Consider the following 15,904-nt stretch of genomic DNA (forward strand, 5'->3'; position numbering starts at 1 on the left):
CAGTAGGCTCAATCAATCATCTTATTGGTTAGATCTGTTGCCAAGAAAGCATTTGATTGGTTTGGTTTTAACCAGTGTATAATGTGATTGAATGGGTTGAGTATCACCAATCGTGTGATTGGTTGGATCGTAAACTAATATTTCATGGCATTGGGTATTTGCATATCTAAACTGTCATTGGAATGGGAGAATGAAGCATGAATATATTATAAGATTGGCTATGTGCAAGATAAAAATATTACTACAGTGGCAATCAAGGTTTCGACCTACTAAGATATGCACAAATTTATATAAGCTTTAGTTGTTTGATGTGATAGATTAGGAAAGTGGGTGATAGCGGTGCCTCTGTTATGCAAATATAACCACCCTATGATCAAGATAACGTAAACAGTGTTAGTCCCCAAACTGTACATGTACACTGCAAGATCATGGAAGTCATCAGTAATGCCACCCTACTGGAAGTACAATCAAACCAACATCCAATCAATAGCTTATAACGACGTGTATGTGTCACAAATAGTTATAGTTTGTATCTATCTAAAGTCGAAACCTTGATTGTCACAGTTATAAATGACAGACTAAGTTAGACAGTAAGCAGTTAGATTAGCTTATCCCCTGGTGAGAATAAAATGTTTCTGTAAAGGTTTAATAATCTCTATAGTTTAATTAAGGTGCCAATCAAAATATAGTTACATTGTAAACTTTTGACGAGTGTACAAACTATAGAAGGCAGAAACCTTTTTTTTCACTTCAGAAAAAAACTGCTTTATTTATCCTGTATCAGTTTGTATATCATTACACATCTTTCATACCTTTACCAATGGCAGAATTTCAATATACAGCAAGAAGTCAGAATTTTTTATATCAAAGAATTTTCTCACCAAAAAAGATAAGCATAAATTCAATTTTCTGAAAAGTGATTGACTATTTTCAATTTTATTTTAGTCTGGAGTGAAATAAATTATACTGAGCTATAAAATTGTGTCAAAATTGTGTTTGGTAAGACAACTTATTTCCTAAAAATGCCACCCATGTACTGTAAGCCTAGATATTTTTTCTCCAAGAACATTTTGTGATTTAAGAGTTTTCAGCTAGTTCTCAAAGAGTAATTTTTAGTAATTGCCAGACTTTGTGTTAATGTACAAGAAGGCATTTTAGTCACTACTTATTTTTCAATTTTTGTTGTCCAGCAAAATAAATGAAAATAAGTCTTAAGCAAAAATGTCCAGGTTTACACTATTTTTATTTTGTTTGATAAATTTCTGGTAGTATACAATGTGTGATTTAAAATTGTCAAGTTCAAGTGTCCATAGTCTAAAATTTGGTATCTTTTAATATATGTACAGTTTTTTTTTACTGCATTTAAACAACTTGTTTTGTGGATAACGTGCAAGGTCCAAAAATGTGATTTCTTTCTAAAATGTTAGTATGTTGTAAAGTTTTCCCCGCCGCATTTTAGTATGATATATACACATGTACAAGGTCAACACCTACATTTGATTCTTATCAAAATACCTCGTTTCTAATTTTTAAAAAGTGATGTTTTAAAGTGGCCATATGGATGAGGTTTGGGTAGTTATTTTGGATTTTGGATTTATAAAATGATTTAATCATGGTTTCCTACTTGAATGTGAAGCAACATATGCTAAGTCCTTTTGTAACTTAATAAATTACAAAAGATTACTAATGTGTAAAATTTTTGATATTGTACATACAATAACAAACTTTTTGCACCCTTTTTAGCTTTTAGCAATGTATTGAGTTACAAACACAGACTTTGTCAGTGTTGTTTCACATTGATTTCTCAAGTAGGGGGCCATGATAAAAATGTTCTATAAAATTAAAAATCCAAAATGTATATCCAATCCTCATCCATATTTGCCACTTTAAGGTTTTGTGTCTGATATCGCATGCTGATCAGACTTTTCAATATTTTAAATGACCTACACACAGAAAACAATCAAATGTTACTACCTATTTATAACTATCTTGAGTTATCAAGGTTTTTATGATTCCTTTCAGTATAGTGTGCACTTTGGAAATAGAATTCTTGCTGTTACTTACCTTTGTGTAAGATAATCTGTTCTCAGTTGAAATCAAGAAAAATAATCGGGTCATCGTACAAGATTTTGAAATATAGGACTATGAAAATGAATCCATTTTAGAATCCAATATGGCCGCTGAATACTGTACAAAATCGAAAATGAATCCATTTTGGAATCCAATATGGCCGCTGAATACTGTACTAAATAGAAAATGAGTCCATTTTGGAATCCAATATGGCCGCTGAATACTGTACTAAATCGAAAATGAATGTTGAATCCTCAAACTACTCTTATTCTTTCAAAAGGGCCAGGAACAAGATATCTTATGAGTTTGAATTTCTTTGACTTTCAGGGAAATTAATGTCTGTGATGTATCTTAAATTTGCTCCATTCCAATACTGCAATTTGCATGTTTTTCATAAATGTAGCACACTCTCACACAGTTAATTTGATTGGTGGAAATGGCAACACATTACCCATTCAAATTGACCTTACTGTCACTAAGTTGAGGGAACCATTTGTAACAATTTCTGTTGAATTAAGGGTGCTCGACATTTTTGTAGTTGATTTATGTCCAATTATTTTTGTACTATTTATCAAATTCAAATTAGGGTATTCCTAATTTTTTGGGTGATGATTTGTATGTGTATGCAGACAAGTGAATGCATGCATATGGATTGGAGTCAGCATTTTTTTTTGCACAGAATTCATTTGTTTTGTAAAGTGTTCATTTTTTTTCAACGATTGGAGAAATATGACGTGTATTGCATTTGAACTGTATTTGTAATAAATAAAGTTACTATCATTAAAACTGCCAGTTGCTATTACTGGATTTTATTTTGAAATTCATAATATTTAGCACACCTGAATTGAGGTTCAGTAGTACTATGTGAATGACAAGGTGTGTGTGTGTGTGTGTGTGTGTGTGTGAATGTAAATGTCTCGCAGAATATTCTCGATGCAAATATTAGTAGCAGAGCATTATAGACTTAGTTCAAAAGAATAGGATGTAGCAAATCGTTACTCAGAGTTTCACGCTTCGAGCGATCTTCAGACAACTAAATTGAGATTGTCAAGGTCTGTACAGACACTTAATGTTTGTATGTATATTTTGCGTAACAAGATGATCGGACTAAACTATTCCTTACGGGGGTTTATTTCTTTAGTATGCTAGTAGATCAGCAACAGAAGGGTATGCGTAATGATCAGATTCAATAACCATCAATCAATTGAAGTCTCTTTCTATATCCCTGTAAATGTAAGGCTATACTACTACAGTAGTTAGTGATACAGCGCGGTTGAGGCAACAATAAATCCTTACAGAGTGAGTCAATGCACGATTCAAACAGTTGCCTGGAACCTCAAAATGAAAGGCCCATTAGTAGAATCACTAAGGTCTAAAGATGGACTGTTTAACCATTGATTACCTGAAAGTGTTGTAGGAGAAACGGCCTCCTTTCTCATTTATATTGGCCCTGATGTATTGGAAGTTTGTGTTAGGTGTTACACATAAATGTTGACCCTACTGTTTCTCAAGAGCTTAATAACGTTATTGAGTCATGCGACGCGACCACGTGTCTACAGGCTACATTGCTGACAATGTGTGAACTGGAGTGAACCCGAACAGGCCAAATAGTAATATATGATTGTCATGGCTATGAATAGGTTAGACTCGAGCTCCCTAGCATAAACGGAAACACTGTACACTCAATAATAACACTAACGAAGACAATCTTGCATGAATCATTTTCATATTTTTCACCCACTTTCTGGGTATTCTTTTCGTAGGAACCATTTTCTAGATCCCAGATTTCCATCCTACGATCGAAGTGGCAAAGTTCGTCCTCATGTGTGACGTCATCAGTAATAGTACAGTCGACATTTTATAGGCGGCCTGAAGGATCTACAATAGCTAGCTGTATACTGTATTGACATGCTAATCTCAGTTCCATGTATGCAGCCTCCGTACAAATGACAAATGCTAATAAAATAAGAACTAAGGCTAAGAAAATGGTCAGGACAGTTTGTCTGGAATGTTGTGATGGCATGTTTTTTTTTTTAAACTCTCAACAAACATGTCAATCTACTATTCATGGCAGTTAAATGTTCGTTTTATTTAGTACTTTTAGAGCAAGTGCGCATGTGTAGCAGATACGATGTCATTTGCTTGTTCATGATGGGCTCTGCAGTTGTCTTCACTTTAGTGGGGAGGATTATTTTTGTGTTGCCCCATGGATCTGCAGAGTTCATGGGCTGGACAAACATGAAGAAAAAAAGACTGATGCGGGGATATTTAAGTGATGCAAACGCTGACTAAAAACTTCTTTTTTAGGCCTAAAGGTACAAATATCATAAATTGCATCAAACTGAATACTGAGGGTGAATATGATTTACTATTCAAAAACATATCGGTGTTCATCTCGTACACGAGTCAAAATAATCATCAAGATAGATAGACCAGTTGAAATTTTCTACATCAAGGTTTTAATACTGGAAATTTAGAATCAAGGGTAGCAATCAATCTGCCATTAGATATATCTACAACCACACTAAAAAGAATTATACTGATTGATCTCAAATATATTGATAAAATTATTGATTAAAATATGTAGATATAATATATGATTAGTGAAAAAGTATAAAAGTATTGAAGAATGAATTAATTATTTAGAACGTATATGTTCAGCTTATATAGATGATCATACAAATTGCTTGGTGGAATGAATAAAGTCATGTTAATAACCTCTGGTATATTAACTTCAACAGCAATTTTGGCAATAGTACCAGCTACACCTGTTTTAATATCTGGTGTTGCAGCTGTGTCTGTGATATTGACTATAAGAACTTCAAATTTAACACTTGTTGATAAGACTTCTTAAAGTACAACACAAAAATTACAAACAAATGTTAACCTACACAAGAAGCAACTTATTTGAAGAAAATGTATCAGACGTTCTAAAAATATGTATTTAATAAATCATTGAAGTTTCAGAAAAATGATAATTATGTAACAATTTTAGAAATCTACACGAAAAAGTATGAATTAAATGGCTATAATGAATAATAAAACATAATTTCTTAATATATATCAAAATGTAGGTTCCAGATCTTTTGGTGTAAAGTGCTTGATACGGATGTGGAGGTTGATAAATGAGTGAAAACGAAGGTGACTTGGTTACTCGTTACATTCGATTCTCCACTAAAAATTTGTTTCGTATGGCCAGTATAGCTGGTCACACTAGTCAGGCTGGTGAATTCGAAGTGGCCACAATTTGTAGTGGAGAATCGAATGTAACGTGTAAGCAAGTCACCTTCTTTTTTCACTCATTTATATATATTATATATATATATATATATATATATATATATATATATATATATATATATATATATATATATATATATATATATATATATCTCGGTGAGTATCAATCTGCTAAGACAGTGCTCTATACCGCAGTGGCAGAGCGCAAATATATATATATATATATATATATATATATATATATATATATATATATATATATATATATATATATATATATATATATATATATATATATATATTTATAACTAATTTTGTGCTTGAATTAAATAAAAGTACCGGCAATGGCGTTGTAGCATAACTGTACAGTTTTTAGAACGGTTTATCCATATGCTAGTCCCTGCTAACAATAGGTGTTCATTTGCTGAATGACTGTCCAGTTGCCTATCCAATCATGTTGCTATCTTTGAGATACACATTTGGCTGTTGCTATGAGCGTAGTAATGTTGCTAGATATATTTGCATACATTTTTGAATGTTTTTGTTCACTTGTGTGTGAATTTCTGATATCTTTGCAATAAATGTGATCATTTGGCTGTTGCCATGGGCGTGGTTTACACAAACATACATACACGCACACAGACAGACAGACAGACAGACAGACAGACAGACAGACAGACAGACAGACAGACAGACAGACAGACAGACAGACAAACAAACAGACGCCGGGCGATCCCTATAGCACTACTGAATCTCACTTCAGTTGTGCTAAAAATGATCAGGTATTTAATATATTCAGTGGAATGATAGCCCCTACTCTATAAAAGTAAGTGGAATGCCATCCCCTACTCAACATTATTAGCCCGTTCATTTTGTTATCTTCTGCTGGAATGTACGCAGTTCTGGTTCAACATTACATGATATTCTATTCGTCAATCAATACGTACACCTGCTGACTATGGAACGTAATAAACCAATGAGCAATAGGTTTACAAATCAAATTCATAAACGTGTTGAGTTAGGTGAATACGTGATATATATACCAGCGTTCATTAAATGAGAACAAATGCGAAGCTGCATTTCATCGTAGCTAATATTTATACTTTAAGTTAATGCGGTGAGTCAAGAAAGATCCTTTTCACCACCCTGTACCTATATCACGTGACAGTTACTAATGATTCCAATATAATAGATGCTGTGGGATCAGTCTATATGCCCGGATTCTATGAATCGTAATATACATAGTAAGATGTCGTCTACTAGGTTTTCATTACCATAGGTTAATCACAAAGACAGATACGATTGAAACAGTAAATGTACAAGAAAACTAGAATATCTGGTGATTATCGTGATAAAATCAAATTTTAAAAAAGTTCCGTCGCCAAGTAGACAGAAACTTTGATAGGAATGTCATCGTCGTGTTTAAGAAGAGATATGTGGGAGTCTTGAGTCAAAGAATACAAACCATTTTGGAATTTCATTAAAGTGAAGAGACAACAAACATTTGGTATACACATCTTGTAACATTCGCATACCTAGGACACGGTTGTGCATATAGCTGTATCAGCTCAGTGGAGCCACGGGCTGTACCAGTTATGTGTACAATACTCCTGTAAAAGCTCTGGCGAACACACTTCGTGTAACATACCTAGATTTGACATATGACTGGTATGTCAACATATTAATGCCACAATGGAGTACTTTTGGTTGTTCACCTTGTGTAAGTTTTCAAATCGATACTCTTTTGATCATTTCATTAGTTGTGAAGGAGTCTTCAACTACTGTGACGTACAGCGTTGTTACCATGGCAACCAACATTGTATTTTATACGGAATTGTCCATCTGTAAGTCAGGGGATATCTGTTTTTTAGGACATCCTCTGCACGATTTGGGATTTTAACCTTGAAGTCTGCAAAGTCAATTATTCTCTCAGGTATTATCCATGAAAGTGGTATTGTCTCGTGCTCTATGATAGCAGTGTCTAGTTTACTTCTGGAATCTCGAGTCATTGCCACCTTCTTACAAGGCTTCTGATCACATAACCCTTCCACTACATTCGATGAAAAGATATCCACGTGTAGGTTGATGTCTTGATTTCTATCATCAATTAGACGTGCCCTGTGAAATCCTTCTGCATCTGTTAGATATATGCCAACTTGCTTCAGCTTTTCTTTCATTTCCTTATATGATTGGTTTGTTATAATTGTGATGTCGCCATCAGAATCGTGCCTTGTGGAGTAAAGAAACAATTCCATAGAGTATTAATTATAAAAGTAGTACAAGATGAGTTTACACGCTATTTGATGCGAGTGAGAATATTTACACCAACTTACATCATAATTAAGCTATACTAGTATACTGTTCATATTCTGGCATTGTTAGGGTGCCTTCATTAATTACAGATGGGCAATGGAATGAGAGGATTGCTTTTTACAAATCAGTCCTTGTGGAGGCCATATTTTGGAGAAATAGCGCCAATGGTATTGTAGCACAACTGTACATGTTTACGAAATGTTTATCCACATGCTGATCCATGCTAGGTGTAGGTGTTCACTTGTTGAATGATTACCCTGTTGCCTATCCTGTTGTTATCTTTGCAATATACGCTATCAATTTGGCTGTTGCTATGGACGTGGCCATGTTGCTAGACAAATTTGCATACATTTGTTGAATGTTTGTTCACTTGTCTTTGAATCCATGATGTTATCTTTGTGGCATACATCATCATGTGGCTGTTGCTATGACTGTGATCTTGTTGCTAGATACATTTGCATATTTTTACTATGTTTACTCATTTGTCTATTATTCCCTGTTGTTATCTTTACATTATACATCATCATTTGGTTGTTGATATGCGCGTGGTCTTGTTGCTAGGGAAATTTATATACATTTTTCGAAGTCCCTGTTATCTTTGCAATATATGAGATAATTTGGCTGTTGCCATGGGCACGGTCTTGCTGCTTGGAATATTTGCATACCCTTTTTGAATGTTTGTTCACTTGGCTAAGAATCCATGTTGATATCTTTGTGAAATACACCATCTTTGGTTGTTACTATGGGCGTGGTCTTGTTGCTAGGGAAATTTATATACATTTTTCGAAGTCCCTGTTATCTTTGCAATATATGAGATAATTTGGCTGTTGCTATGGGTGTGGTCTTGTTGCTTGGTATATTTGCATACATTTTGTGAATGTTTATTCATTTGTCTATTAATCCATGTTGCTATCTTTGCAATATATGAGATAATTTAGCTGTTGCCATGGGCACGGTCTTGCTGCTTGGAATATTTGCATACACTTTTTGAATGTTTGTTCACTTGGCTAAGAATCCCTGTTGATATCTTTGTCAAATACACCATCTTTGGTTGTTACTATGGGCGTGGTCATGGTTGCTAGGGATATTTGCATACTTTTTTGAACGTTTACTCACTTGCCTACCAGATGACGTTAGTTTAGCAAAATATGAGCCGTAAAGATTATTGCCCCCCTGTAAAATGCAGCAGTTGTCCGTTTCACGCAGGGTCCCACACTACAACAGTAGAAACAAGCAATCTTTCAGCTAAACTAAGATATAGACAAACCAGATCTATTGTTGCAGCATGTTTGTATGCTTACACTATTACAGGACGTTGATATAATTACAGTCTCAGTTTGGTGCTGTTTCTGATACATTTTCCCTCCACTCTACATTGTATAACATTTCTTGATCTTTCAGTTGGGAGATTTCAGGTGGTTTACTATATTGATTTAAATATTGGGTGATAATTTGTAGATAAATAAAAGCAATGGTTTTAACCATGCACCATTCCCACTCGAGTAACTTGATCTATCACTTTGAACAACAATGATTTTAGTTTGTAATAGCCGAAAGCTGGCTTTCAACAGTAAAACTAGTACCCATACCTCATAACATCTCCATTTCTGATTGCCCCTATCAGGGTACCGTAATCCAACCAATAGGTAATGTTCATCTCGTCTAGGACTTTGGTGGTGGCCTTCAGAATAAATCTGAAATCGTCCATCTGGTTGTCCGTCAAATAACAACGACCCGGCTTAATTGGTAAATAAATTGTTACTTTGTAGTGTAGTGTTGCTATGGCAATGACCCCAACAAAAAGGATAACAAAGAGGATACACTTTGGTGATGGATTTAGGAACAACTTCCTCTCCAGACAGCTGCAACACCCAAGACTGGATTTTGACATCTTGTGAGCTTCTAAAGAAAGATTATGAAAATGCAGATTACTGTAGTCAAACAAAGTTTATTTGGATAAGAGGGGAATAAGAATATGATCGTAAAATCAGGCATTAGGGAGCTGTAATTCTTTATGACCAGGGAGGGGGGGTCGGACAAATTTAAGGGGTCGCTCTTCAATTCATTTGACCATTTTAATGGTATTGAACAGTACAGAGGCTATAGTTCAAAACACCCTATTCTAACTAAAGTTCTGTCATTTGAGCAGTGTATTTGCTTGAATTTAGAGTTTTGTGTGTGAAAAGTCTGGCCATATAACGTCTGTTAAAGGCACAAACGATATGTAATTGTGTTTGCAAATAAAGAAATAGTGTTTTCAAATAAAGTAATAGTGTTTATAAATAAAATAATAGCATTTGTTCATAATGACAAACGGAATGTAAAATAAAATAACAGTGTTTACTCATGACAACATAAAGAATATAAAATAAACTAATAGTATTTTGCTATGTAACATACTTTCTGTGGACTTAAGACACCTGTGGCTTGCAATAACAATACTGTACCTTATCAGTTCAGTTGTGCTAAAAATCATGTAACAAGTGACACTGTATATAATAAGAATAAAATATAAAGCGGAAATTTTGGGTTTTATCCATCGTAATGGCGATTTTGTGCTTTCTCCGTTCTCCATAAAAAACATGATATTTCTGATGGATTGTCACGCTTTTGTTGCTAATAAACCGAATATCGTCTGCGCCTGGAGGAGCTACACCTATCCATGTATAATACTTAGCAGAACACATAACACTGTTTAACATGGCGGCGGCGAGACAGACGCCAAGATATCCAGAAATTAAATTGGTAAAAATTAACTAAAACTCTTATGCAAACAGATAGAGAAACAGAAAGCTAGTATATTATTATCGAATCCGCCTACTCACCACAATTTCTTTTGACTTCCCTGTCGTATTCAATCAGATGTCCATGTAAGTGTAAAGTTCAGAGACCAACATATTAGGCCTTCCGGAAGTCAGTCATTTGAGTTACTCCACACTCCTGCTATGTGGAAATCAAGTGGTCCGAAGAAGTACAATTCTTTTCGGACCACGATCCGATATCAATTATTTTCGAAACAATGGCACTCTTTTTAAAGAAAATATTTAAAAGAAAAATATTTTGACTTTCAATTAAATATCAGCCTTCAAAAAAATTCTGGTTTGACGAAAAATAAATCGAAATAGAGCCTACAAAACAATAATGTTAACATGGAATAAAAGTGTGGGGGATTCCATTGAAAACTACACATAAACGGTTAAAATTAGTTTGTAACTCTGAAAAATATCAAATACTATAGCTAAAATAAGAATAATACTTTTGGCCTGAATGGCTTACCATATCCTAGCTTGTTTTCTTCCTATTGACACGAATTTTACCCTCGATATAATCCGTTAAATTTATCTTTTTCCATCGCTGATTTTCTTAGAAAGGAATATCTCTCCAAAGTGGCTTACACATTTGTCTATAAACAACAAACTCACCTGACTAATCAATTCCTTTAGGTCTGACCTCTTGAAGCAAAATTTATTATCGTCACAGGCGACTAACTCTTTTATGTTAGGATGGGACTTTTACCTGGGGGTATTATATTACAGTCTCTGAATCACACAGCTGGAATATGTGTAATTATTTCGCATCGGGCAATTAGTGTAAACATATTCACATGGCATGTGTCACGTGACATATTAACAGACTTTATCACAATATTCTGAAAATTTCTCCTTGAAAATAACGATATCCATTCTAGGTATTGTCAGAGGTTATATTGTTGAATATGTTGCCTATACAATTCAGAGTACATACCTACGAAAATAGGTATGGCAATTGTTTTCATTTGGTGTGAATGTGTGTGTGTGTGTGTGTGTGTGTGTGTGTGTGTGTGTGTGTGTACATGTGTGTGTGCAAGGCCGCCACACACACACACATATATATACACACACACACACACACACACACATCCACACAAACAGACTGATAGACAGACGCCAGGCGATCCCTATAGCACTACTGAACCTCAGTTCAGTTGTGCTAAAAACAGGGAAAAAACTCAAAATTAAAACTACTGCTACAAATATTGCAGCTAGACCGCCATACCTGTGTATATACTGTTATGTACTATGTGAATACCCCCCCCCCCCCCAGTCAACCTGGACGTGACATATTCAAATATGTCTTTCAACCCTCACCAATTGACTGTATGTCGATCTTGGCTTAATAGTTGCTATGGGAGCCTTCAGTAATTACGAGGGGGGATTTAGGGCATCCTGAGCTGTAAAATGTGACCCTTCCCTACTCTTTTTTCTAAAATGACCCCCCCCCCCCTCTCCCCATCCCAAGTTCTAAAATCTGCCCCCCCCCCCTCTCCCCATCTCAAATTGACAAATTCACTGATAGATGGATATAAATTAATGACATTATAGGGACAGTAACTAACTTTTGATGATTGTTTTAGTGTGTTTTGTTCTGTGTATCAACTCCAGTTTTTAGTTTCTTGTTCTACTCCATAACGCACATCGAAACACTCATGTCTTTGGCAAACGTTTGTAAACACAGCCTGTATATGTACAAACTGCATTGTTATTTTTGACAAGTGAATTTTAGTCTGGACTAAAATTATCAACAATAAACAGTGCACTTTAGACATATACAGACCGTGTTGACAAGCCAAATATGGGGTATTTCAACATGTTTTAAGGAGTAGAACAAGAAACTGCACTTGACACACAGAAAACAAGTATTGAAAAAAGGTCATCAAGTTACAGATACTGTCCCTTTAATTGTATTTGACTTTTCTTGCTGGAATTGACTGTAGTGTAGAACATTTACATCAAATTAGCTATGTTTGGAAAACACTAATTATCTGAAACTTCATTTCAAGCGAAAACTATTTTTTCCTTCACTTTTCATGCAACAGAGTACAACATAAATTACCTGTGAAATTCCAAAATATGTTTATTACGTTTTTCAACGGTAATTCCAGTGAAAATAAAATATTCTACACTCAGTCTGTTTTCTGCTAGATGGACATTCTAATGAGATAAGATATTGAAGCCAGTGACAGGTTTCAGTATGTATGTCATACAGGTCAATCTTTGCTTAGAAATCGCGTATATATGGCTCATATGCACATTTTGCGCTTGTATGGCAATGTATAGGCAGTTTACAACAATGGGCAATGTGCAGCTTGTCCCCTGTCACATGACATATTCCCAAACAGCCAAGCTACACAAGATGCCAAAAGGACTTGTTTAGCATGTGGAAAACAGTCATTTGTAACTACATGAAGTTTAGCTAAATATGAGCCTTAGTTTGAAGGGATGTTTGTTGTTTCCCTCAGAATTGTCGACTTTGTTTGAAATAGTGCAGTATTTACAAGAATTTTATCTTCTCACTGTATGGTAACAAGTACAAGCAAGGTAGGTCATAAAATGAGTCAACGTAAAATGTGACCCTCCCCCTGGACGGGTTTCTAAAATATGACCCTCCCCCTTAGACAGGTTTCTTAAACATGAGCCCCCCCCCTCGTAATTACTGAAGGCTCCCTAATGTACACCTTCATCCATGTTTACAATTTTATGATCAAAGTGAAAATATTGTAAAATTATCCTTCAAAGTCTTATCTTAGCTTACCTTAGAATACGTATTATAAACAGTTCGGTGCAGAATTAAACACACAACAACATTTTTATGGTATCTGCTGGAGTTTGCCTATGTCGAGTCACATGAGAACACCGGACACGTGACAAAAATAATGATGAAAGCACAGTCTGTGAGCTATTTATATCAATTCGGCAGTAACGATTATTCAGTGTCTACGTGTTGACAGGCCATGATGGCGACGGTGATGGATCATTTCGTCCCAATTTCAACTCGTCCCATTCAGCTCGCCCAAATTTCAACTTTATGCTTGCAAGAAATGTACTGTGTGATATACGTCGCGGGGTCGCTGGAGCGTGGTTTCCCAAGCTTCTCGTCTGGGTGGTGTCGTAGGAGAGCCCCAGCGGTAAGAGTATGACGTGGATAACCGAGTCTATGTCATCTCAGGCCGTGAAATACAATTGAGCGCATACGCAATGACGTCACAGGCATATTACCTCACTTGGCCTCCTCGAGGGTAGGGTTCGCCGGAATGTCATTTCGCTTGCACTATAAACATTAAAATGAGTAATACCTCTTGTCAACCAGGGCCGTAGCCTGACCAAATTGCCAAGGGGGCAGAACTTTGTCTTGGTGCAATCATGCATCTAAAATTTAGAAAAGTGCTAATTTACATAAATTTGCATGCAATTTACATAATATATATTTTAGGATACGCAATTGAATATCATATGTAAGGTCAGAAAAAATAAAAAATGCTTGTCAACCGTTAACCTAACCCATCACATTGGGTAAGTAGGTCAATTTCATTTTTTCACAATGCTTGACAAGGATCAAACTAACCATATATAATGATAGCAAAATATTTGAGGTCGAGTTTATATAGAACTAATTCAGTCATCTTGATACTATCTCATGCAATTTGTGTGCATAGCTACAGTTAGGAAATGTACACAATTTACGGTTAAACAAATGGTGTAGTTCCTCGCACCCTTTCTTCTCAAAAAATGTTAAGCCACGCCATTTGAAACTAAAACATTATTTTAGCCACCCCTTCTGTCACCCACACTACAGTGGAGATATAAAATCATACTGTACAATGATGCATTGGAAGGAGACAACTCCAAAGGTGAAAAAAAAATGAAAATAACACAGTGTAGGAGGCCATTTAATATCATAAAATATCAAACCATAGACATAATAAAATACAAGAATTGAAACAATTACATATTATATGGAAGTGTATTTTGTTGTGGCAAACCTAAAAGATATTATGCGGATGTGCACATGGTAAATGACTTCTCCTGAAGTTTAATTTCGTTTCAAAAATCCCGAATAAAGAGCAAAACCTTTCAAGACTTTCAGACTTTTGATGGCCCCAATGGTCGTAAACTTTTGTTCAATTCTTTTTAGTGCACATTGGATATTTAATCTCAATTCATGCTTGTATGCAACATCAGAGCCAAATAAACCACTGTATAAGATAGTATATAATTTGGAATAGACTCAAATGTATATTGTTACATGTACTATTCAGAAAATATAAAGAAATATCCTTAATTTTGAAATAAAATGCGAAGCCCGCATGAGGATATATTGCCCATCACCAGAAAAAAATATATGGGTAGGTTGAACAGCTTTTCCATTTTTTTCTGGCCGAATGTCGTATCATTCAAAGTAGTTGCCGAAAAGATGTCATATTCAAAGTAAGAAAAAATGGATGATGCTTTCTCAAATAAGTAACACAGCAAAATAATCATTTTCTTTACCCAACTCCCAAAACTGTTATGGCCTCGTTTATGTCGGAACCCAAGGAGAACTCGGTGAATTCTCCTTGTCATTATCATTATAATGGAAATTGAAGTTTGGATTTTGATGTCGAAGGTACAGCTCTGTTTACAAATTCAGGGCCATTCTTTCCATAGCAAATTGTCGCTTCAACATGAATTGCGGAATAACGCTAGTGTCAGTGTGCAATGAGATAATTATATCAAACAATATTTTAACCAAGACAACGTCGAACACAATTATTGAAAGAAATATCTTCAAATAGTGGATCTTAAACTGCGTAAAGTTTAATAGTTTTTCAGGGCCATCAAATATTACCAAAAGAGATCAACCGTTTTATCAGCATAAAATGTTTCAATATAAAGAACAAGATGTAAATGAGATCGCGCTCATCTTCGGAGTCACTGCATGCAGCATAGCAGGCAACCTCACGTTGAACGACTTTGTCCGTCTTTTTTTGAGTTTCACTCGCTGACATTATAATTGTGACTTGCTATCTTCAAATGAAGGAGACTTACAAGACTACTGTTACTCGCAGAAAATGCACAGAGCGTTTGCGCACTTCTTTTGTACTTTCCCGCGCAAAGCATTTTTAATTTGCTGCAAAAAGTTACAATTTTTAACTGGACACATTTTAATTCAAAGTTAAGCCAGCGTACAATAGCGATATAAGATACATATTAGCCATGATTCAGTGTACAGAAACTTTAGTAAACTATCCATTGAAATCGCGCACGCTAGGAATCGTCACGTAAATAACGATTTTTATAGCATCGCTATTTCTCGGTTGTACTATACATGAAAACATCAGGATATGTCAAGAGACTTGGTTAAACTGGCACTAGTAGCGTAGGAAAACTATTTTCTAAGAATCCAGACTGGAAAGGACTTTTGCATCATCTGATATAGAATTGGAATCTAGATGACAAAGCCCTGTGAAATATAGTTTCTTCGG

At 35.2% G+C, this 15,904-nt stretch overlaps 1 protein-coding gene across 2 annotated transcripts; it reads right to left on the bottom strand.

Moving 5' to 3' along the window:
* Positions 1 to 5,635: 5,635 nt before the first annotated feature.
* LOC144448463 (uncharacterized) lies at positions 5,636 to 13,597 on the bottom strand. 2 transcript variants are annotated; one of them, XM_078138719.1, is made up of 4 exons: positions 13,195 to 13,597; positions 10,449 to 10,602; positions 9,213 to 9,522; positions 5,636 to 7,539 (listed from the first exon to the last, which is right to left on the bottom strand). In XM_078138719.1, the coding sequence occupies exons 3-4, from the start codon at positions 9,512 to 9,514 to the stop codon at positions 7,110 to 7,112; spliced, it is 732 nt and encodes a 243-aa protein (XP_077994845.1). In that variant the 5' UTR covers positions 9,515 to 9,522; positions 10,449 to 10,602; positions 13,195 to 13,597; the 3' UTR covers positions 5,636 to 7,109. The 2 variants fall into 2 exon arrangements, with proteins under 2 accessions (XP_077994845.1, XP_077994844.1); XM_078138718.1 differs by having other exon boundaries at positions 9,213 to 9,525.
* Between the last annotated feature and the right edge of the window lie 2,307 nt (positions 13,598 to 15,904).

Source organism: Glandiceps talaboti, chromosome 17, assembly GCF_964340395.1.
Source record: "Glandiceps talaboti chromosome 17, keGlaTala1.1, whole genome shotgun sequence".
In the NCBI taxonomy this organism is placed as follows: domain Eukaryota; kingdom Metazoa; phylum Hemichordata; class Enteropneusta; family Spengelidae; genus Glandiceps; species Glandiceps talaboti.